Source organism: Varanus komodoensis, unplaced genomic scaffold (genome assembly GCF_004798865.1).
Source record: "Varanus komodoensis strain SLA01 unplaced genomic scaffold, ASM479886v1 scaffold60, whole genome shotgun sequence".
In the NCBI taxonomy this organism is placed as follows: domain Eukaryota; kingdom Metazoa; phylum Chordata; class Lepidosauria; order Squamata; family Varanidae; genus Varanus; species Varanus komodoensis.
In genome coordinates, this window is record NW_025336223.1 from 3,008,772 (window position 1) to 3,033,856 (window position 25,085).

Below are 25,085 nucleotides of genomic sequence, written 5' to 3' on the forward strand. Positions count from 1 at the left end.
TGTGGGTTTTGGGTTGTTTAAACCACAGGTTGTCAATATACTGAACCCATAAACATGGGTTGCAGATGGGCTGTTTCCCCAGGCTACAGAAGTGGCAGGCAAGAGTGGTAAATTCACCCATACTCTCTACATGACTTTACCACTGCAAAGGCATTTGGAATATAGCAAGGGAACAGCAAGGAAGACATTAACAACCAGCCCAGGGACTGAGAAAACAAATAATGCTGAAAACGGCACCCCTTCGTCTTTTCCTTAAGTTTCCCTAACAAAGTTACAATGTCATGGCACAGCATTTCCCTATGTGAGAATACTTACTGATGCCAGTGGGGTGGGGAAATTACATCACAACGAAAGATAAACAGAGGGAATGCCAGCTCCAGACTTCCTGGTACTGGGAAGTGGGGGGGGGGGGAGGCAGCTGTGGGGCAAAGCCCCCGGAGGGGACCCATTCCCACCTCTTGCTTATCATTGCTGCAAAGCATTCAGTATCCCTGCCCCAGGACCAGTCCACAGTGGGAGAAGGCAAGCTGAATAGAGGCTACTGAGATGCTGTTCCTATTCCTTATTCCTTGGAGAGGGCAGGTGAACAAACAAGCACCATGACTGGCAGGGACAGGGACCTCTGAGGGTTGGTAGTAGGCCAGCGAAGAGAATCCTCTTCACCAGTTGCCCAAAAACATGGCCCTATACAGATACTATGTTTTTGTTTCATAGCTTGGCTCTACCCTCCTTTCTGTTCTGATAGTTAAACTTAAAGAATGTCTGGTATTGATTTTTGCATTTCTGTATGTCTATTTTGCAACAAGCTGCTTGTGTTTTAGTTCTTGTTTTCTTGTGTGCACATGAATACACCATACAAAAAGCAAAATAGATGGGATCCCCAATCACTCCAGGATTCCTTTTTCTACGGTGGTTTCACTGATGGATTTTGAGCACATACTGCAATCACATTACCACTGCATTTTGCAGGACTGGACAGATCAGCTTTGTGGAACCCTTTCTTTAAAAAAGATCCATTGAAAGCACAGTGCAAAACAATGCTTGGAGAGGGTAGCAATTAATGAACCATGTCCCTGTGAGCAAATAGTTTAGGCCAGGAATTTGTTTTCATTATCAGATCTGAGATCAGTCTTCACACAAAAAGCTACTCTGCTTCCTTCAAACTCTTTTTCGTTTTAGCAATCCAACTGAGCAAATGGGCAGAGTGGAATCACCTCCTAGCTTTTACATACTGCAAATAAGCCAGAAAGCTGTTTTAATTAATCCACTCATCCACCCTGGTAGCCAATGAGGGATGGGGAAAGAAGCAGGCTGAAAGTGTGGTAAATTCCATGCAGTATCTGAAAAATGTTTCGAACCTTTGTGTGTGTGCGCGCATAGGGGGCAGAAATGGAAGGATCACTTAGCACCTTTAATGCTAATCTACAAAACAGATCAGAAAATCCCTGTAAGTATTCCTAAGCATAACATTGTGTTGTTCTAATGTGTGATTCTGTTCTAAAATGGAAAAGAAAATATAGTCTGCACATTATTATCTAAGGAGAAGACAAATTTAGCAGTAATGTGGTAGTTTTACCACAAGGATCCAAGACTGTATGTTCTAATTTTCCAGTAAGCATGTGGGAGCTGAAAACTTGCCAGCTAAATTCCAAACCTAATTCCATTCTATTTAGGCTGAGAATCATTTTTAGCCATCCATTTTAGAAGATGTGTGTGCTGAGAATATCTCCTGATGTCTGAAGTTTCTCCTATACTAGCCTGTAAATATTTCATAATTTTCCCCAGTATGTCTGTGGGATTATCTTTGCAACTGTGTGGACTAGAAGCATTCACAAAAAAATAACTGGATTTCTCATTAGACAGCAGAGTGATCATGGCCAGAGCTGTTGCTATTGAAAATGTGCCAATGCAAACTCTGCTCATGGATCTCTAGTATAGTAACTGCAATATGCAAAAGACATTTCACTTATATTCCACAACAATTGGATCATATGTTTGTTAACAGTTACCTAGTTAAATGGTTTGCTGAGCTGCAGATTCATTATGTCCTTGAACAATAGTAAGGTCCCAGTAGGATAACTTGGTCAATCAACACTAGTGATTTTTAACCAGACTTCTGGATTTCATTACTCTTTTTAAAAGGTATGCATTCCAACAAAAACGGACTCTTATCTGTATGTACCAGTAAATCAGATTCCGGTATACATGAGCAATATTCACATGAAACTTTTACATATCCTGTTCAGCAAAACATCCCCAAAATTTCTCTTTAACTGAAGCTGACAAATCAACAAATCAACTTAGAAACAAAGCAGTTTCTAACCCAAATTGTCAACAGCATCTAATAATGCTAAGAATGCTTTGCAAATTAAAAATCTCTTTCAAATTTCTATCGATCTGTTGTCTAATATGACAGACACCATAGATGTTATGCTTCCAGTTACCCAGAGATCAAATGGTAGAATTTCTGCATACCTTACAACTGACAACTTCTCAGACTTGTACAAAAGATGCAAACACAACCACTGTAAGACCAGGTAAATCTTACTTGGATGATTTAAGAGTGGTAAAAACATCTCTTACAGGACAGTCTTTGAATTTTTGAATATTGCACAAATAAAAAGAGTGAGATTTGAACCATACTCCAGACTTCATAGACAAAGTTAGCAACTTAGTTGAAAAGAAACTTTACCAAGTGATAGTTGGTATTGGATAACTTGTCAAGAAATAACTCTGTGCTGAATGTTTTCCAACTCCTAAAATGGAAGATTGAGAGAAAGTGTTGAGCATTTCCATATCCCATTTACTGATGAACAAGAACACATGACTGATAATTATTATTTTATTAATATCATTTTATTTTTATTATTATTATTAAGGAGGCAAGGGTCTCAGAGGCACTGGGAATGGCTGCCAGTCCGGATAGACCGATGAAGAGTAGAAAATTCAAAACAAGTTGAGTAGCTTCAAATCTGGGTGCTATTAGTGCACTTTTGTTGCCTGTCACTGTGTTGCTCATGCCATCACCAAAAGAAAAAGCAAACGACAAAATATCAGTAATCCACGTCATTTGGGCAGGAGACAGATCACTACAAAGATCAAGAGTACCAGTTGTAGCTCACTCCTGTCATTGGGCAGGAAGCATGTTCCCTTGGCCTTTGGATCCTCAAACACCATGCTCTCTGCCTTCTCAGTTGCAAATGTGTATGGTCTCTTTCTGACACACACTGCACTAGGTTGTTTTGGTCATGTATAAAATGGAATTTTAAAATTTATCTACATGCTTAAGAGTGCAGTTTTGATCCTCTCTCTTGTTTCAATGTTCTTGATTAATTAAACATATACCAGTTTTCTCTCAAGCCTTAAGTCTGAAGTGGTCCATGTAAACAAAACACAGCTAAAATAAAAGTTTTTTGTCCTTGTCCTGGAATAGTTTCTATCGATATGCATGGTTTCCTGAAAGTGTTGTGTTGACTAAATGTAAAACAGGCAGGGGATGAGCTTCTGTGTTAAAAACCCAGTGATCCAAAGGTAGAAGATCATCATTGGAGAACAGCAAATACAAATACCTGCAAAGTCAGAGAGAGAAAACAAGCTCAAGTGAGCAACTGGTTCAAGTCTGTCAGCAGTCTGAACAAGATGACCTTTCTAATTATGCACTGTGGGGTTTAAAGTAAATATATCACTTGATTAAAGAAGTTGTAGATGATCAATTACATCTGTATAGATTCGTCTATGAAAACTAGTAACATTTCTGAAAGAAATTTTCTGACGTAGCCATGCCTCATAGCAGACCTGTTAAAAGGTGCCTCCACTTTTGTCATGAAGAAAAGAAAGCTTCTTCTAGGATGATGCCTGCCGCTCAAAAATGTTAGTGCTTGCTTTAAAAAACATAATTCTAAATCTGCTACCTAATTAACTGGGCCAGCTGTTTTACTAGTTTAACAGTTGCTTGTTCATATACATTGTTTTCATAATCTAATTTAGATTTTGAAAATGTTTTTAATACTGATATAAAATATAATTCTTTTGAGCCATCTGACTGTATTTTAAATCTGTAACATAGGACAGGTGTGTGTTGGTGATGCTCTACATCACCTGTTCATTTATCTTAATTTTTGTAAACATTTAAATAATTTTGAGAAAAGTTAGGATAATTGAGGAGATTACAGGACACTTTTTATTAGTAAATTGCTATGTTACCTGAAGATTAGTAACTATATCGACAACAAAAAGGACAGTTGAAGAATTATTAATTGTGTGGGTATGCTGTTACTGTTGTCATTTACTTTTTGATTGTTATATTGTGCCAGGGTTTTTCCTGTTTGTTTGTTTCTATGCCTTTTTAAATTTGTAAACCACCCAGAGAGCCATCTGGATATTGGGAAGTATAAAAATGAAATAAATAGTAAATAACAGCAACACTCCTATTTCAGAATGGTATTTAAATATATGGTATACCATCTTATCTAAGAAGACATTATCTGAGAAATGAAAGGGAGAATGATAGTGAAAGATTTAAGAGAATGTGTATTCTGCTTTTAAAGTACTGGCATAATAAATTTCAGTAAGCCAGTAAATGTTCCATATATTTGGGTGAATAATTGTGATTTTGTCAGACTGTGAAGACTTAGAAATGATGGATATTAAGATCATATCGTTTGTAGTAACATGCTGCTGTGATTGTCCATTTATATGGAAGAAAATAAGTAATATTTTAATTAAATACATAAAATACTTGAAATAAACTAAATGTTCACAAATGGTCCATTTTGTTACAAAATTAACACGAGTGAATTCCATTTGGCATTCCATCTGCAGTGAGACACCTCACTGGAGGGTCTTGTCTCTGATGAAATGTGATGCTGGCTTGCAGGCTTTACTGGAGACCCATAGCTTTCCTTTTCAGTCCTCATCAGGTAATTCACCACTATATACCCCACCCTTGCCCAGTATAGCCATATATACTTCTTGGGATCACAGTCAAAGAAAGCAGATGTGGCAAGTGAGCTTTAATTCAAAAGCTTTTCAAGCTTCCTCCTACAACATAACACAGAACCTCAATATAGCAAGTTTAAGGAAAACTAGAATAAATGTGTGCCGCCATAAGAGTAAAATACTAAGCCTCAGGCAGAAGGTTTTAAAAACACAATATGGCTAAGAGTTACTATCGAGGACAACTCCTTAAGGGATCCAACTCAGAAAGACAAAATATGCATCTCCGCTTTCTTCACTCTAGTTCAGGCATGGGGAAACGAATGAACTGCTTTTGGCCCCATCCTGTGCAGCCCAGAGGACGTCAGTGGACAACAGCCCTGCCCCTTTCTCTATGTGGAGATGTATAAAATTCAATGCCTTGCTTAGCACAGAGAAAAGAACTTGGCTGATGTTAGCAGCTGCTGCTCTATCCGGCACTGGTATAGTCAGGCACCTCATTTGTGAGTCTCTTGCTGTCCCCACTTGGGTGAGGACTAAGATGCACAATTCCTCTCAATTCCGCAGCAAGAGGTACAAAAGGGAAGATTTGACCCACACTAGGAGGATTGGCTCCTTCCAGGACTGGCTAACTCCTTGGCTGTGAATATCCTTAAGTATTCTGTCTGATATTGGAAGCTAAACCCCAACTCTGGGGAACCTCTGCATGCCCCGTTAGCTGGAGGTTCCACATCCCTGTTCAATGACTTCTAGATTATGGTATTTCATAGTTATACATGAAATTTCTGGAAGAATGTGTTAGGCAACTGCCATATTACTGTTTCAAAGCATCAGAATTATGATCCAAAGAATTCTAAATTCTGTACACTTACTTGAATTCTATTCCCTACCCACCAACTGCAATGTATGGGTTTTCACGAAATTCAATCAAGTCAAGGAGTAGGTATGAAGGATCAAGTGAAGGGAGAAAGATAAGAATTAGACCAGAAGCACTTGCCTAATGAATGACTAAAAGCTGTGTAGAGCATAAATGTATCATTTATTATAACTAGAAGTCCTTCCTCAGATATATTTTACGCTCGGTATTCAGAGGACACTACAATGTAATTCAGATCTACCCCCATCCTGAAAACCATGCACACCTATAAGGACTAGACACTTCTTCGTGTAACAAAGGTAGTTTGAAACAGCAACAACTGCCTTCACTATATTCAATTTTCCCTTGAGTAGGACTTGACAGCATGGAGACCTTTTATAATTTCTTTTGCATGGAGGAAAGGGGGCAATACAGCAAGAAAGTAAGCTCATGGTGAAACATACTAATAGCCTGCTCCTATAAAATATCTCAGAGGTACTTATCTAGATGGAAACACAACTAGTATGGCAAAAGCAACTTCTTTGATATTTTCTGTAAACAAGTAACACTAAAATTTTAATTAAGAAACAGGGAAGTATTATACTTTCAGGATCTCAGAAACACTGTTCCTGAAAATGCAACTTTTGTCTGGTCATTCATTCATACATAGTTTACCAATATCCTTTTTGTTCTTCTGTTACATTCAGTACACTGTGCAGCAGTGTACCTTTCTGTCAGCCTGTTTGTGTTTTTACGTCCAATAAACTGGTTGGGTGTTCCTCACTGGGTCACTCTCATCTATAAATAGGTTGTTTCTAGGTTGTTTGCAGATGACAGTTATCCATTTAAAACATTTTATATTAGCCTTCATCAAGATCAATTCCAAAATAGTGTGAAAAATGCAATATGTGAGAAAAAAAATAACAGTAATTAAACATTTGTAAAAAAACTAGGTATCTTTCTGTGATCTCCACTGTTTGAAGCTTGCTCAGACAAATATCAAGAAGAAAATGAGCTTACTTTAGTGTTTCAGCAAGAAAGAAACTTTGTTGTACATCATCATATGTAGGAGCTGAAGAGTAGACATCTTTCACACCAGAAAATCCTCCACTCACTCGGCAGTACTTGTCAATGGCCTTTATGAAAGGAAAATATAATGAATGCTCTACTGACCAGTTTGCCATAATTGCTAGATGCAAGTCACATTCAACTATGCCCCATTATGGACCATACACAACAAAAATACAAAAAAGGCAGCAAAAAAAAAAAAAAAAAACCGAACCAAGGCCAACACCAGGTATTTGTATCTGAAAGATAAGATGCCAATTTGGCAGCAGTATGGCCTCATGACCTGGGCTCAAGCCATTAATAGCTTGAAAAATTAAAACTATCAGCTTAAATTGGTCCCAGAAACACAGCCAGTGCAGTTCATAAAGCCCTGGCATTAGCTGAGTGGACCATCAAGTTCCAGTTAATAATATTCAGCAGCCCTATTTTGGACCAACTGCAGTTTCCCAGTCATTTAAAAAGTAAGCTGCATGCAGAAGGCACTGCAACAGGTCACATAAGATTAGACCCTACACAAGATTTATCTTCACATATTTGTTCCAAGTTTTCCCACAAACACAGGATAGAACTACTTCCATTAATCACACTTCCTGTTTTGGGATGCAACCATGATGAAGCATTAAAAGGGAGTTTACTTTTTAAAATGGTATTTTAAAATAATGTATTTTCCCCACTTTACACTTGTGGATTCCTCCACTGGGTCAGAAGCCACATGCAGGCAGAAGGAGCCCTTCTGCCTGTGAGAAGCTTTACTGGATCCTACTCAGTGCTCATGCAACACCATGCAGTATCTTTGTAAGAAACATCCTTTCCCTGCTGTTATGTTGCATTCCTATCCCACCTAGCCTCACTCTATGTCCTCCTTACATAGTTTTCCTCCATTTGATTTTATTCTTACAACAACACTGCAAGGTAACACTGAGAGCAAATGACTGGCCCAAAGTCACCGAGTAAGCTTCATGGCTAAGCGGGGACTAGAGCCTGGATCTCCCATGTCTGCAGTCCAGCACTCTAACCACCACAACACACTGCCTCTTGAGTCTCATCTACTTCAAATCCCTCCACTATGGCATCAAATAAAGCAAATAGATGTATCTTTAAAAGTACACCCATAACAAGGAGCAAGCTAAGATGTGGCACAGTTGAAAAGTTTTTTTCGATTTATCTATCCTTCGGGTTTCAGAAGTCCATGCAACTCCCAGTGCAAGTTCACATCCAGAAGTTATGGATCTTTTAGACCAGGATTTAGGCTAACGGATGGTAATGTTTTCATGGATATTGCATTACCGATATGGAGTGGAATATAAATAAATATGGACCCATGATACTAATTTCCTCTGCAGTTACTAAAGGCTGACCGTTTGCATGTTTGATCCAAAACATAGCCCACTGAATTCAATGGGCTCATTTCCAATTAATGCTGCAATTCTGTGCACGCTTACTAGGAAGTAAACCCCATGGAAGTCGCTTGGGGATACTACTGAATAAACAAAGGATTGCACTGCATATGCATAAATGTTAACTGAATATCTAAATTGTTGCCACTCATCCATAACATTAGGAGAAGCTGTCACCACTGGCAGCCAGCTGGCTGGGCTCAAGAAGATGAGAGTGTGCAAGGCCATGCCAGTAGCGCAGCTGAAACTCCCCCTTGAGAAGGCTCCTTTGCACTCCCCTCTCACCACCACCCACCGTTCCAGCAGGCCATACCGAAGGAAATGAGGGAAGGATGCCGTATGCAGAGCCATTCAGCTGTGTCCGCTTTCCCCTTCCTATTCTTTTTTCTTTGTATGTCATGTCTTTTTAGATTGTAAGGCAGTAGGCAGGGAGTAGTTTCTAGTTTCTCCCTCAGGACAAGTTGCTGTGGGAGCTCTTTTGGAAGAGGAACAGCAAAAACTGCTCCAAATAAACAAATCTTTGAGCTATTCTCTCTAAATATGAATTTCTTCTGTTTCTGCAAGGTAATACTTAGGATAATAAAACCTTTCTTTGTTTAATAAAACACTGATAGCATTTTAAATGCAATTTGAAAGTTCAACCTATCTGCTTACATGTAACCCAAATGCAGCAACTTAGAACTGGAACACAGAATTAAGCAGAACTGCATGGTGCAGCTCTGGATTGCACCATATCTGACTACAATGAAGATATCTGAATCATACATAAGCCCCTTCTTTGCACAGCGTCAGGTTCTTCCTAGTACTTTTTTGGTTGTGGGGAGATTTTTATATGTAACATCATTCTGACAGGGGCTTCCCAACTCCAAAGACTAAAATGGCATATCTCAGTGAAAGTGATACTAGTTGTCTGTTTTTCAGCTGTCATGTTATATTCCCCATTAAAATATGGCCTAATTTTGAATTATATGAATGCGTAGTATTCTTTTTATTCCAATGCTCATTTCAGAGCTCAACTGTATTACTTGTACAACAGATTCAAACTTAAAAGAGTTTCATTCTTTGAACTGGCACTTGTTTGGTGTGCAGGTAATTTTCTTTCTTTCTATTACACTGCCTGTAAAGCAAACAACTATTCAGAAACTTCACACATAAGATAAATTGCTAAGTAAACATTTTGATTTCCAAACAAAAAAGCAGTCAATGGTTACCTGTGCTGCCTCCCAGCCCCACTGCCTGTATTTTGGATCATGCGTGAACCGCCACATATACCAATATGTTTCTATCACTTCTGGTCTTAAAATGTAGTATTTTTCATTTTGTCGTACTGCTACTGCCTCCACACCACCATCAAATTTAAAAGCTTCAGGTCCCAGTTTTAATGCTGCAGAGATAAGAAGGAAAAATTTAATCCATCAAAGCTTTACAGAATTTTTATGCCACACAGGTTAATATATTAATTGATGTTTGTTTTCAATGGTCACAAATATTTCGTGCTAATAACATTTGTAATGAATGATTCCTGCAAATCTGACAAGGCCTTTCATAACCTGAGAGAAATCTAAAGCCCATTCAATTTTGAGCACCCACATTTGAGAAGCCTTTGCTCCACATAATAATAGAAAGCTATAGCACAATGTTTAAATTCTGTCTAGACTACCTCTAGTAATGAGTATGTAACAGGTCACTAACCAAAACTAGGTCACTCAATAGGGTTCTGGACTTTATTTCCTTCCTCCTTCCCCAACCCTGCCTAATTTTTCCCTGTCCTCTCCTACCAGCCAAGGACAAAAGCCAGGTGGTTGCTTGGACACTGGGAGCCCTCCTGGTCTCCACCTCTAAACCCTGTACTTAGTTCAAGAGTGAAAGGAGATTCAGTCAGCGTCCTAATGGTGCACCAGTTTCTTCCGCTTGTAATCATGAGAGTTGAAGTCATGATAAAGCATCCCAGAATCCCCCTTCTGAGCTCTACAATCTCAGAGGGATTCTAAAGAAACCCATGCTCCCTAGGATACTCTCCAAGGAACACAGGATTACACCCAACTTCTTGCTCCTAGGCATTCTGAACCATTGTTACAATTCCACTGTATGTATATTCACACAGAGGAAAGTCTGATTTTGCTCAGAGTGATTTATTTATAAACATGCATGTAATTTTAGCCTTCCTCTTCAAGTAAATGATGCAGCTTTGCATCCTTGCATGCATATAGAGGGAACAGAACAGAACTCTGTCTCTTGTGTCAAAGCCAGTAACTATATATGTAGTTGCAAACCCAGGTTTAACTGATACAGCTATTCATCCATATGCATGCCTAATCAGGAGTAATTTCTAAATGAGAAAATGGAGTTAATTTGTTCTTTTTCTTTACAATTCTAAATCAATCCAGCCTAGTTGGAATGACCCACCCACATCTTCCCAAAACTCACATATTGCACGTTTGTGCTTCCCTCATGCTGCTGGCAAGTATCCCCACTAGCCCATGGCTCAAAAAGGCAAGGAGCCGGTTTCTGAGAAAGCAGTTTGTCAAAACTAATTCCTTCTTTGCCCAGCCCAGAGCAAAGAAGGACAGAAAGGCTCATATTCCATCCAGTGCTGAAGCAACCAAAGGGGACACTCAGTAGAAATACATCCTTTAGCACACTTCTTTTGAGGCCAATTCCCTCCACTCTTCAGCTATAAATGCTCTCTCGCTGGTATTGAACATAATTGTCTTTGGAATGTTCAGGCAATTGATTCTCAGCCTTCCCTCCATCAGGGGCCAAGAATGGATTTCATGATGTGTCACTACCAGTAGATGTACAAGAAAGTCCATAAATAATTACGTTCCTGCCTCAGATGTTTGTTAGAAATCCATCAGAAGCCCAATCAGCCCCTTCTATCCCAGCTTTCACGAAGGCAATTTTGAATTATCTAGATTTTGCTCCTTGTATCAAGAATTAACCCTCAAATATTCGGGCTTAGAACTTCTCTCAGCTTTCAAGGATTTTTAATCTTAAGGCACCCTGTACTATCTTGGTTTTCAGTGTTTCAGGATTTAATTGTTGGATTTAATATTCCCCTGTTCTAATTCTCCTGCAATTAATGTCTACCAGAAACCTATGGCGCTTTCATGCAGTCTCTCTTCTCAAAATTAGGTTTAAATACACACAGCACATTCTCAAGGTAATCTAAATATCAAGTCAGGAGCACAAAAAAAAAAAAAAAAAAAAAAATCAACCGAGTTTACCACCTCTCCCCACTTGTCCACATTCCGTTGCCCAAATGAGTTCCTTTATAATTGGCAAAGACAAATATTAAGGAAAGCACACACACAAGCCCCGAAACAGATGCGTACTTGTCCTGTCATATGATTCGTGACATGTATGCGCAATCTCTGCTCCAAGCTGAAGGTAGTGCCCAGCCTTATCATCTCTTGAGCCATCTGCTCCAAGGGCAAACATTCCCCCAGCAAAGCATGTGAGATGGCCCATCTTTCTCTCAAGATGGCCATTCTTCCACTCCCCAATAAAAGTTAGGCCTCCATTGGACTTTCTGATAAGATGTTCCTCTATGGCCTGCAGGGAGAAATCAATATAGTTCAATTATTTTGAATCACCAAAACATTTCATACAGTAAGTATATTTTTATGCTTTGTATGAAAGCATTTTCCGAGAGTTTTTTCTCATGCCTTGCTCTGAACCAAAGAATGGCATAAATATTCATATAATTGGATTAGCACAATAAACATACAGAAGGGAGACTGGGAGCTAAGCAGCTGCTCATTTAATTCCATAGCTGCTGAACAGGGTAAAGAAAAGGAAGAGAAGTCATGTAGCTCCTGCTTGGTTACATATAACAGGGGTTAGGCACCTAGCCCTCATCATCCTTCCCACAAAAAGTGGTTGGAAGGAGCAGAGTTAGAATTCAGTAAGGCATATTTTACACTCTTCTCTCTTCTTCAGAGGCTGTTTGGGGTGGGTAAGGGCTGGTTATAATTAGTCTGGAAGCTTTCTTTTAAGTAAAGTTGGGAAAATATACCCTTTCAATGTTTTGACTTTCAATTCCCATCACTCCTCACACTTGACAGTGGTGGCTAAGGCTGATGGGAGGTGTAGAACAATCCACCTGACCACCAGATGAAGTGATCAGCTATTAGAGCAGAGGGTTCTGTCCCTTCATCTCAACAGTTCATCAGTGCTGTGGTCAAGATGATTTTCTGAACACTATTCCTGCCGAAATACACAGAGCTATGAGCCATAGGTTCTTCGGCCAGCAGCTGAACTGTTCAGTTGTGGACTCTAGCTTCCATTCCTGTTCAGACAACAGCCAAGAATATGGTCTTCAGGATTATAGCCTTCATTTATCTGAGGTAAAACTTCTTGCCCAGGTTACTGTGAGGACATGCAGCTGATTTTGCATACACTGTCAACATTACTGTTTCTGCTCATTTTTCTTTTTAGTATCAGATTACTTGGCCAACTATTAAACTGTACTAAAATTTCCATACAACTATGAATACCACAGTAGCAACTCAATTTGTAATTATGTAATGTTTTCATATAAAATTGCTTTATATCCCCTCTCAGTTTATTAATTTATCATGTAGTTACTTATTTTATAGATTTAATGTATTATCACTATCAGGTTTTTATTACTATTAATTTTATTGATACTATTGTTTTATTGTATTGTTGATTTTACTCTGCTTGTATGTAAGTTGCCCCGAGGACCAATGGCTAATCGGGGGACATATAAAATAAAAAAAAAGTGTTAGCAAGCACATGAGCGACAGCTACTTGCCCTGTAGCACTCAGGAGCAAACCTAATGGCACAGGAACATTTCTCCTCACTGGCTGCCTCTTAGCAGTTAGTGTTGGATTAGGAGGACTTGGTTCAAATCCACATCCACACTCAGTCATAAGGCTCAATGAATGACTTTGTTTGGCCCAGTCCCACTCTCCACATAAGCTACTCACAGGACTGCTGAAAGAAATGGGATGGGAAGTCACAGATGCTGGGGGTGGGGGTAGAAACATTATATGTTAAACAAAATTGCAGGTATCTCCAAACAGGAACATAAATTGTTCTGAGAAATAGACACCTAACCTAGTATATTTAAAATGAATATGAATATATATATTATATAGTCATTACTTTTTAAAATTCCATTGTTTAACAAAAATAATGTGTTGATCATACATAGCAGACCTCCTGATCCTTATGTGTTTTTGTTCTTGTTGTTGCTCTAACAATATTCATGTTCTAGAAACACTTTTTTGGGAGCAATATGCTGAACGGGCATCTTTGCATTCACATATATGGGCTCTGCACTTGCATGCAGCCTTGATTCATAGAATCATAGAAACAGAGCAAGTCAGAAGGGACCTCCGGCACCAGCCGGCTCCGCTCACAACATGCCAAAACTGCAACACCTGCAGACTCTAGGTAGGAAGCCCTCCCTCACCACAGTCATGCACAAGTCCTTTGTGAGCTCCCATGTATTCACTCAGTTCTCTAAGACAACCTGCTGTGATTCTTGGATGTATGTTGAAGCTGGCTCAGGGTCAATTCTAGTTTCTCTTGGCCCACAGAATTGTACAGTCAAGTGATTCATTGTATAAAACCTGAAACTGTGAGATTTTATCGCCATGTATGAACAAAAGTTCTGCCAAAAGTTCTGGAAACAGGTTAATACTTATCCATAATTTAGAGATAGGATACAAATTCTACTTTTTATATAAAAGGAAGCAGTCCTCTGATCATTTTCTGTCGATCTCTTAATGCTAATCCTTGCAATTATCTTTGGAAATCTCTAATTCAATTGCAATGCTTGTAGGACCCAAAAGGACCACCTACTATGTTTAATCAAATAAGCTTAGCTAGTAAAATTAATTAAGCCTAGGAAGCCACATTCAGGATGGCATCACTCATTTATTCAGTTACGATACTGTTGAAATAATACTGAGTGAGAAGGCTCTTGTTACTGTATTAAAATCCAGTTCTTACTATATTCACATAACCTACATAGCTGGTTCATTTATGGTAAAATGTGGAACTTAATACAATCCTGCACAGCTTGAGATCCATCAGTCCAAATGCCAACTACTAGACAAGTGCTGTCATAAAGCTCCTCTTCTTGCTGGCTGCCCAAGACCAAAGGGGATAGGTGGAACAGGAAGTCAAGGTTATCACGTATCTGAAAGATTACAGTAGGTTGCTAGTAGGGTATGTTCAGTTTGGTGATTTTTTGTTTTCAAACATTAACCAAAATAGAAAAGAATCACATATACCTGGCTGCTCTGTAAAGGATCATCTCAATTAGAAGAAAAAGAAACTTTCAAAAAATCAACATTTGTATTGTTTGTGGGGGGAGGGGAATCAGTGCACTATAATCACCTCAATAGCATCATCATACATTTTCCTTGCCTCCACGTCCATCTTATCGGACATCAACCAAGCTTTCAGCAAGTACTCATAGAAACTGTCTCCCAAACCACCCATGGATGTGTGATCTGCACAAAGCAAAGAGAGAGAATGTGTGCATACATAAGTATATACAATGCTATCTATACTTGCGAAGGCAAAGTCTTCAGTCTGAATAACTAAACTAATATTTTAAAACATTGCAAACATTCTAGCAATCTACCTCAAATTTGAACGCCTTAGAGTTCTCATTTTCTTAGAACCAACTTCTACAAGCCTTGTATTCAGAACACTGAATATATAGGCACCTCTCATTTTGTATCACTAACAAAATAAAGCAAATCCTCCTATCATAGATTGGTTTACAAGCACTTTGGCTTGCAAGACAGAACTTAAATGTACTATTTCCCTGATTGGACAAAAATCCTTAATGTCAGATCTAGGATCAAACACTCAATTTGACTGAATAAACCTCAAAACAGAAACAGAATGAACATTTTCCACTATTTTTCACAATCCAGTAGTTGCATACTGCCAGAGCTTTGACATGAAATGCTCAGATTAAACTTCCCACCATCAAGATGAAGAACAATGTACTTTTCTGTGTAATGGTGGAAAACCAATGACCCATGGAGTCAGGTCTTATGGCCTCCCCCTTCACAGTTCTGCCCCTTTCTTTTCTGCTCCCATCTGCCATGAAGAACACCCTTCTCCTGACTGGCAAGTCACTCCCCCCAAGTCAAACCCTGCGAGAAGTGTTTTTGGGGGGGGGGAGTTCAGGATTCTGAAAAGGGAGTGAACGTTACCTTCTAGAGTGGATCAATGAGGAAGACGTCTTTGATAGTTTATGACCGTTGTCCCCCAGAATCAGAGGCAAAGTGCCTCTGTATGTCAGTTACTGATGAATACAAATAGGAGAATATAGTACATTTGTGGATCTATTCAACACAGCTTAATCTCAAGCATGTGTGAATAGTAACCATACTTCAATTTTCCAGCTAAAAATGTAGAACTTAATTCATTTGAGCATGTGCTTCATCCTTTTGCTCAAAAGATAGAGGGACAAAGTTAAAATGCCCCTTTTCATGTCCAGTCAGCCCTCCACATTCATGGAGGTTAGGGGCACTGGACTTCTGCCAAAGTAAGAAAAAAAACATGAATGCCTCTAGCCCTTCCCTCAACCTTAACTCTTACAACTGCTGACCATGCATGTACTGGATTGCTTCTCCCCACAGCTGCCACGCATGTGAGTCTTCAAGCTCATTAGTGTAGCTGCAGCAATGGCTTCACCAATTTCCCTTTCTTTTTTCTTGATATACCATATATACTAGCATATAGTATACACCCCCAATTTTTGTCTTGCCGTTTTTAGTATCAAATGTCAACTTATATGCTGATATATACAGTAATAACATGTGGAATGAGCAACCAGGAAGTATGTTTCAGAAAAATACTCCTATATATCAGGTATTTTCTAGTCTATGTACTTCATCTGCAATTTTCTGCAGTAGACTGCAAAACTTTTTAAAAATCCTATTTAATTATTGATGGCAAACTCACAAATAATCAAATTTGTGAAAGCTAAAACCTGTGAAAGTTGAGGTTTGACTGTATATTTATATAAGATACATATTTCTTATTAGAGTGAAAGTTCCTTAACAATTATTAGAGTAAAACTGAGTCCCCTCTTTTTGAAGAAGAGGTATACAACAACCCCATTTTCAGGTGTCAGTCTACCTGCAATACATTTCAGCTTTCTAGACCACATGGAAATTTTATCTCAAACACTACTGAGGTTTCATTCCAAAATAGAACTGGCAAAGAAGGAATCTTGAACTGGTTTTCCATTTCTGCTTTGGTGGCAAACAGTGCTTCAGGTAGCCACGGGAGGGTTTTATCAGACATAATGTTAAACTTGATTACCATAAACCAGGAAGTGAGGGTTGAAATTAGAACATGTAAAGGAAGGAGGGAACATGGGAGCATGAAGTCAGTGCATGGTAGCTAAATCATGGTTTGGCTGTAATGTCTGAATTGGATTTTCTATTCATATCTATTTTATACACACCATACATATGCACACCCACACTTTTTTCTGAGAAGGAAATACTCACGTTGCCCCCAGCGTCCAGTTCTTGGATTCAAGTAGTTAGGATAAAGCCCATTGGGACGGTCCATTTTTTGAAGTAGTTTACGAATATGCATAACCTAAAAGAAAAAGCATAAATATGTAGGAAGTAGACACATTTTAAGATTACTGCATTATTTGTGTTATCAACTGTCAGTGTTACACAAACTCTTAAAAATCATATCACAAAGGCAGCCCAAAGCTAACCTTTTCATAGTAGATTGGATTGCCAGTTAGGTAACTCAGGTGAACAAATTCCATGTGAAGCGTACCAAATTCTGATAGGATACTGCTGCCAGCTGAAGCCCATCCCCAATTGCGACCAACACCACTGTAAGAAAAGGAACTAATTAAAGCATGAAATAAAGAACAAAAGAAAAACACTGAAACAAATTGAAAAAAACAACAACAAGGAAGAACCAATAAAGCAAGCCTAACACAGGAACCTGAGTATGCAAACAGCTTAAGATAATACCTCCACTTTTATGAAAAGAAAGACAACGCACCACATATATACTAAATACACAGAGTGTCCCTCTGCAGTCCTTGAGCAGCCCAAATCTATGATTTACACCTCTTCTAATTGCCAGCATGGTCCTCACCCTAAATCTCATACCTTTTCAAATTCACCATTGCCCATGGAATCCCTGTGGGTGTGTTGAAGGCAGGAAGAAGTTTTCCTGCAAGTTGCACTGCTTTTGTCTTGAATACCTGTAACAGAAGAAAGGTGGTTAGACCACTACCTGTTATTTACAGTCCAATCCTCTTCAGGAGTTCAATGTGACTCATTTCCTGGTAAATGTGCATTAAGTGCACAGGCCCTTCTTACCTGCCCACACATGCACCCTCACACCCAGATGCATGTGGTCTTTCAGGGAAAGAGACACGCTTATAAAAACCGCCCCTCGGCACACTCTTCTTCAACTCTCCATTAATAAGGAGCACACATGAAGATCTTCCATCTTGTCTGGATTCAGTTCACCCTGCTGATTCACACATATTCAGCCACGACAACACTCTGAACGCTTCTTTCCAAGTCTTGAGACAATTTTCTCAGCAAGCATTAAATACTGGGGCCAACATGAGTCTGAGAAACTTGCCATGACATTCTCTGTGTTCTCTGAGTAGCTGTTTTACAATCTCTTCAAGCAAAGGCAGGTTGCTTACCTGTAACTGTTGTTCTTCGAGTGGTCATCTGTGCATTCACACGTATATGGGTGCTGAGCCTGTGCAGTGCCTGTTGCCGGGAAGATTTAAAAGCTTTAACGGTTTTGGCGGGAACTCCGCCCCCCATAGTATAAATGGGTGGAGTGTCTGCCCCTTTGCCAGTCAGCTGAAGACCGTCCATTCGCCCCTAGCTGAAGCTGGCCAGTATAGAACCCTGCTCCATAAGGAAGTATAGACTATACAGTCTACCCAGTCACCGACACTGAAGTGGGGCCAGTGGGCGGGTTGTTTGAATGCACGGATGACCACTCGAAGAACGAAAGTTACAGGTAAGCAACATGCCTTTCTTCATCATGGTCTCCATGCATCACACATATATGGGTGACTAACAAGCTTACCACACCCAGAGGCGGGATGGTGTCGTCACTGAAGAACTGTGGACAAGATGGAGCGGCCAAAGGAGCAGTCCTGTCTGGCCTTGATGTCTAAGTGATAGTGCTTCATGAATGTGCACAGGGTAGACCATGTGGCTGCTTTGCAGATATCATGAAGTGGAATGCCCGCAAGAAGGGCAGAAGAAGTGGCAACAGCTCTTGTGGAATGTCCTTTTGGAGTAACAGGTAGGTCCAGTTTGGAGAGGTGGTTAAGTGAGTTCAATCGTTTCGACGATCCATTTCGACAGTCTCTGAGTGCTGACAGGTGCTCCCTTGTCATGTTCCAAGTATATGACAAAAAGCCGTTTTGTTTTCCTGAATGACTCAGTTTGGGATAGATAGAAGGCCAAACTTCTGCGGACATCTAGGCTGTGTAAAGAGCGCTCAATCAGTGTCAAGGGAGCTGGGAAGTAAGCTGGTAGAACAATGTCTTGATTAAGATGAAAAGGCACCACAACCTTAGGCAGAAAAGGTGGGTTGGTACAGAGAACGACTTTTTCCTTGTGGAAATTGAGGTATGGAGGGTCAATGCGAAGAGCACACAATTCGCTGGTTCTTCTGGCCGATGTGATAGCAACTAGGAAAGCCGTTTTCCATGAGAGAAGGCGGAAATCGGTAGTAGCCAGTGGTTCAAATGGAGCTTTGGTGAGAGCCTGCAAAATGACAGAAAGGCTCCACATCAGGACAACCAATCGGATCAGAGGTTGTAGGTTTTGTAATCCTCACACCAGGTAACAGGAGAAAACAAACGAACCTCCAATACATCCTCAATGATGCGAGATGGCTGTGGTATACACCTTAATGGAGGAAGGTTGAGAACCCCATAGTGTAACGAGAGTAGGAATTGTAAAACGTTCACAGTGGTGGCAGATTGAAGTAGAAATTGGTTAGCAGCAGCAAAGGAGGTGAAATGCTTCCACTTAGCATTATAGGAGCATTGTATGTTTGGTTGTAGTGCAAATTGGAAAATGTCTGAGTGAAGATGTGTCAGATTTGAAGATGCTGTTGGTACCAGGGTCAGTAGCGAGTGTAATGGTGGCATAGAAGGAGTCTCTGATCTTGTGGAAGCAAGTGTAGACAATGCAAACATTGATCCTGAAGGAGGCGTTTTTGTCAGATCCAAAGGAGTTAGCAGGATGAGCAAAGGCAATAGTTGGTACTGAAGATGCAGTCGGTTTCGAAGATGAAGTTGAAGAAGCAGTCAGTGAATGACCCAAGCGGTGAGGTTCAGGGATCACAGGTCTGGATGCCGTATAGCACCTTGTTCTTGAGTGAGAAGGTGAGGGATGTGAGGTAGATGTAGGAACTCATTGTTGAACAGCTGGAGGAGAGTGCGGAACTAGGACTGTCGAGGCCACTAGGGAGTGATAAGGATGCCGTGAGCATTGTCGTGATGGATCTTCACTATAGTCTTTGTTATTAGCGGGATTGGAGGGAATGCATAGAAGAACTCATTCTCCCAGGAAATCATGAGTACGTCCCCGGTCGAATCCAGACTGATCCCCGCTCTGGAACAGTAAGTCCTGCAGACAGAGTTGTCCCATGTAGCAAACAGGTCTATGGTCAGTGTTCTCCACAGCTGGAAAAGATGGTGACAAGTTTGACGATCCAACTCCCACTTGTGAGTTGTGGACATGTGCCTGCTGAGGGAGGCAGATTCCTTGCTGTTGACGCTGGCCAGATGAACTGCTCGAGGAGTGATCCTGTGGACAATGCATCAGTTCCACATGTGGAGGGTGAGGTGCGCTAATGGGACCGATCTCATTCCACCCTGCTTGTTTATGTAGAACACAGTCACTACGTTGCCCCATGAAATCTGGACCGTGTGGCCTTATAGGATGGCCTGAAAGGAACGCAGTGCCTAGAAGACCGCCAGCAATTCCAAATAGTTGATATGCCTGGTGTTCTCATGTCCATGCCAGGTGCCTTGGGTCCGAAGAGACACACAGTGGGCACCCCATCCAGTCAGGGAGGCATCAGTATAGTTCTGGTGCACGGAATGGTACTCTGCAAGAAAGGTTGGTATCAATAGTCCACCAGGATAGAGTTTGGAGGACTGAATGTAGAAGTCGTAATAGTTGGTTCGGTCAATCGTGGTCTGGATGAAAATTACAATTGAACCACAACTGCAATGGTCACATTCATAGTCTCGGATTCAGCACCACCGATACCGTGGACACCATATGATTGAGCACCTGTTGAATGGAGTGTGCTGAAACAGTCCATTAAGTGGTAATCTGTCATACAGAAGTTATCAGTCTCACTTGTCAGTTTGAAGGTAGGAAGGCTCGTGTGTAAAGGGAATCCGGGCATGCTCCAAAGTAGTTGATGACCTGGGAGGGAACAAGGTATGATTTCTCAGCATTGATACAAAGACCCAATGGTCAAGCAGGGAACAGGTGGTGTCAATTGAAGTCAGTAGGTCATCTCTGGAGGAGGAGACGATGAGCCAATCATCCAGGTAAGGAGAGATGTGGATACCCTGAAGCCTGAGGTGGGCACAGAAAGGAGCCATGCATTTCCTACAGACCCTTGGAGTGGTAGCGAGCCCAAAAGGGAGAACATTGTACTCATAGGCTTCAGTACCGACAGTGAACTGAAGGAGGCCCCTGTGAGCAGGATGGAAGTATGCGTCTTTTAAGTCCAGGGATACAAACCAATCCTCTTTTCTGAGCAACAGAAGTATGTTCTGGAGTGCGGCCATTCCGATTTTTTTGGTTTTGATGTATTTATTAATCCCATGTAAATCCAGAATGGGGCGAACACCTGTCTCTTTTCAATACCATAAAGTACCTGGAGTAGAAACCGTGCAGTCCTTCAGAACGATTAAGTTTTCGGATTGCTCCCTTACGAAGTAGCTCAGTGACTTCTTCCAGGAGGGCTGCAGAGGCTGCTGTATACTGGATCAGGCTGGAAGGCGGCACAGTCTCAAACCTGATTTTACATCTGTGCTCTACGATGGTAAGAACCCACCTATCAGATGTGATGGGCTCCCAGATGGAGAGTTGACTTTGCAGCCGATCCCCAAAAGGGAGAGGGGAAGGTGGGTTGAAGGACTGAGGAAAGGTCCATGTGTCCCATCAGTGAGGACGCTTGTCAGCATCAGCTCGGCGTCTGGGCTGTTTGTAGTGTGGGGCACTGGATTGTCGGGTCCGAGGCTATCTTTGCCCAAATTGCTGGTGGTCAGAGGGATATATCCCTGGTGATAGGGTCGGAAGGGCCAGTACTGAGATCTTTTCCATGGCCACTTACGTCTTAGTTGAGTGGAGTACTCCATCCAACGTGCAATGAGGCGAGCCTTGTACATATGTTCTAACTTGTCGTTGGTCTTAGAGTGGAACAGACTGATGCCATTGAAAAGCGTATTCTTGACCCTTTGCTTCGTTTCCTGTGGCAAGTTGCCCACTCTGAGCCAGGCATGGCGTTGGAGGGCTACAGCACGGACAAGTGCCCTTGAGTTGAAATTGACATGATGTCTCACTGTGGTAAGCTGTTGTTTTGAGAACTGCATTACCTCCCTGATGAAGATGCGGCCAGTTCCCTTTGCTGGTCTGCGAGGAATGCAGCGAGGGACTTGATCTTTTGCGCAGAAAATATTGATAACGGGCCATAGTGGTCTTGTAATTGGAAATGCGTAGACTGAGTCCCATGGTGCTGTAGATGCGGCGAGACATCATGTCAATTTTGCATCCCTCTCTGTCCAATTGAGTAGAATGTTCCCTGGACTGGCAGCCCTGTGTTGACTCGGTAACTGTTGGGGATGTTTTAAGAGGAATGGTATGTCCTGCTCCTGAACTTTATACATGGCCTCCAGATGATGAGAGGTAGGATGAGGGTGGTTAGGTAGTAGCCAAGAGTCTGTCATCACCTGTCGAAGGGTGATAATAAATGGCAGGGCAGTTGGAGTGGAGTCTTCTTTACGAACCACATAGTAGATATTATCCTGCTTCACATCAGTGCACTGTTGAACGTCGATTTCAAGGGACTATGTCATATGTGCTAGCAGCTCCGAGAACCGACCTTAGGTGTCACTAGGAGAACTGGGACCCTGGGTTGTAATAATAGCATTGGGAGAGGTCTGTCCTTCTTGGGACGCTTAGGTTTCGAAGCTTCTTTGGACCCAACATGCTTCCTTATGTTACCTCAGAGAAGAATGAGAGGAGCACTTTCCATCGGGACTGGCTGAATCCTCTTTGGATGAGCGAGAGGGGGCACTTTTAGAAGACCCTGGAGCCACAGAGGAGCCACTATCAGCCGAGATTTACTTCATGGCAACCAAAGCTTGGTCCCACAACATTTCGCGCAGCCAATTTTCTCGGTTTTTCCGAGTCTGCCTAGTGAATGATTGGCAGTGGCTGCACTTGTCGGTTCTATGTCCCTCTCCTAGGCAGAGGAGACAGAGGGTGTGTGGGTCAGCAGGAGACATATTAGCTCCACACTGAGAGCACTTGTGGAAGGCCGTCCACTGTGCCATCAAGAGAAGGAGGAGGAAAGAACAGCAGTAAAGAGAGGTATAACTCAAGAGTAAGATGATAGAAGGGTTTATTTATTTATTATTTGGAAAGGGGGTTAGGGGGAAGGGGAAAGACATAAAGCAGGGTTCATTAGGGTAGCAAACAACTGGGTAAAGGGTTTTAGATCAAGAAGGGGTAAGACAAAGTTAAGAGTTTAGAAATATTTGAAAGAGTAAAGTAAGTACTGCAAAAAGACAAGGAGACAAGCAAAAAGGCCTGAGGCACAGCAAATGGTGGTTGCAAGCAGACTGGCAAAGGGGTGGGCACTCTGTCCATTTATCCCACAGGGTGGGCGCGTAGTTCCCGCTAAAGCTGTTAAAGCTCTTAAATCTCCCTGGCAAAAAGCACTGCGCAGGCGCAACACCCATATATGGGTGATGCACGATGAAGAACTGCCGCTTTCAGTAAAAATCCCTGATAAGCTTGGAACCAGCCTTATGTATTTTAAATTTTTCTATACCATCTTATAGTCTCAAAAAATCTCAAGATGGTACACAAAGAATTAAAAACATTAAAACAAGGAACACGGTTCTTGATTTAAAAATACAATAGATCAGAATACATTAAAACGAACATTAAAAACTAGGTAGATAAAAAGGTTTTGGCCTGGCACTGGAATGAACAAAAGGTTGGCACCAGGTGAACCTCTCTGGGGAGCACATGCCACAATCAGGTTACCACCACTGAAAAGGCCCTTCTCCTAGTAATAGCCCTCCTCACCTCTTTCAAGGAGGGCTCTTGGAGAAGGACCTCCACCAATGATCTTAAGATCCAGGCAGGAGTATGCAGAAGGAGACATTGCATTAGGACTTTTCGGATAATGGCCCTAAACAGTTCAGTACAACATCTTAGGGTACAACAGCACATTAATTCCAAAGCGTAAAATGCAAAGTAAACAAGGCTCCTAAAATAACGTAGGTTGCAGGAAGGCTTAAGAAGTCCATGCACACTGGCCTAGATATGCCATACATTTCACTATGGGTCCAAAAAATCAGGAGAACAATCTTCTGTGGCTTACAGAAAGAATAGCTCACCTTAAGCAGGAAGCAAAGGTCAAGCTACAATGGAAACCAGAAAGGTCAACATAATGGGAGAAACATTAAAGAGGAAAGCTGAGTCCAGAAGCATAAAAGACTCCCTAGTCAAGATGTGGACATTAAAACCCCAGGTCAGGAATCTGTGGCCCTCAGACTACAAATGTGGGGATGCCCAGATATCTTGGGTGACTTTCTCCCAAGGAGGTGGAGAGACTACTTAACCCTTTTCACTCTTGCCTTCTCATCCAAAATTTCCAACCCCATGCTGCTTTGCTACACTGCCCACCAGTGGAAGCAACACTTTGGGAAGGGAGAAAACCGTAAGAATGGGAATACTCTCTGACCATATGCTGCTGCTGGATCACCATCAAGGAATGTACCAGCAAAAAATCCATTTGTACAATTACTCTTGGTATGTCAGCTACACCCCTTCATGAATCAGTCAACAGTTACACATGCCCTGCTTACAGTACATCCAGACTATGGCAACACACTCTCTATGGGGCTCCTCCTGAATAGTGTTCAGAAGTAATGAGCTGCTATCCACTGCACAGGATTAAAACCATAATAAATCTGCCTTGAAAGATCTGCATTGGTTGCCAATTGCTTTCTAGGCTCAATCCAAGCTATTGGTATTAATCTTCAAAGGCAAAATGACTTAGGGCAGTGGTGGCGAATCTATGGCATGCGTGCCACAGTGGGCACGCAGAGCCCTCTCTGTTGGCACATGAGCCAAGTCCCCCCAGCATCGCCCCAGCAGCCAAGCATCGGATAACAGCGCACACAGAGGCCATATGCATGCTCAGAAAGGAGCAGCAGTGCCAGCCGATGACATCATGCACTGCGACTCATTAGCCACAACTCGTCCGAGCTTTCGCATAGCCAGTCAGTGCACTGCCAAGGATGTATATAAATTTGCTTGGACTGGCTGTGAGTTGTTTTTTCTAGTTTTTCTCAGTTTTCAGGTTTTATTGTAGTATTGGCATTTCGCAATAAATAAGTGGGTTTTGGGTTGCAGTTTAGGCACTCGGTCTCTAAAAGGTTCACCATCACTGCATTAGGGTTAGAAAAACAAGGTGTCCTGGAATGATTCTGATGGTTGGAATGTGTTCAGAATGGGCAGAAATGATGAGCTCTGCAGAAAAA

At 41.3% G+C, this 25,085-nt stretch overlaps 1 protein-coding gene across 3 annotated transcripts in view; it reads right to left on the reverse strand.

The window, feature by feature from the left end:
* Positions 1-2,824: 2,824 nt before the first annotated feature.
* Positions 2,825-25,085, reverse strand: part of MAN1A2 (mannosidase alpha class 1A member 2) — a 73,719-nt gene continuing 51,458 nt past the window's right edge. Inside the window, exons 6-13 of one of the 3 annotated variants that reach the window (XM_044449624.1) lie at positions 17,404-17,498; positions 16,995-17,118; positions 16,774-16,867; positions 14,633-14,748; positions 11,592-11,811; positions 9,468-9,640; positions 6,812-6,927; positions 2,825-3,569 (exon numbers count right to left, since the gene is read on the reverse strand). In XM_044449624.1, the coding sequence (XP_044305559.1) occupies positions 3,437-3,569; positions 6,812-6,927; positions 9,468-9,640; positions 11,592-11,811; positions 14,633-14,748; positions 16,774-16,867; positions 16,995-17,118; positions 17,404-17,498 (1,071 nt within the window). In that variant the 3' untranslated portion in view covers positions 2,825-3,436. Of the gene's footprint in view, positions 3,570-6,811; positions 6,928-9,467; positions 9,641-11,591; positions 11,812-13,036; positions 13,217-14,632; positions 14,749-16,773; positions 16,868-16,994; positions 17,119-17,403; positions 17,499-25,085 lie in introns of those variants that run through there. The other 2 variants (XM_044449625.1, XM_044449626.1) reach the window with 2 other exon arrangements.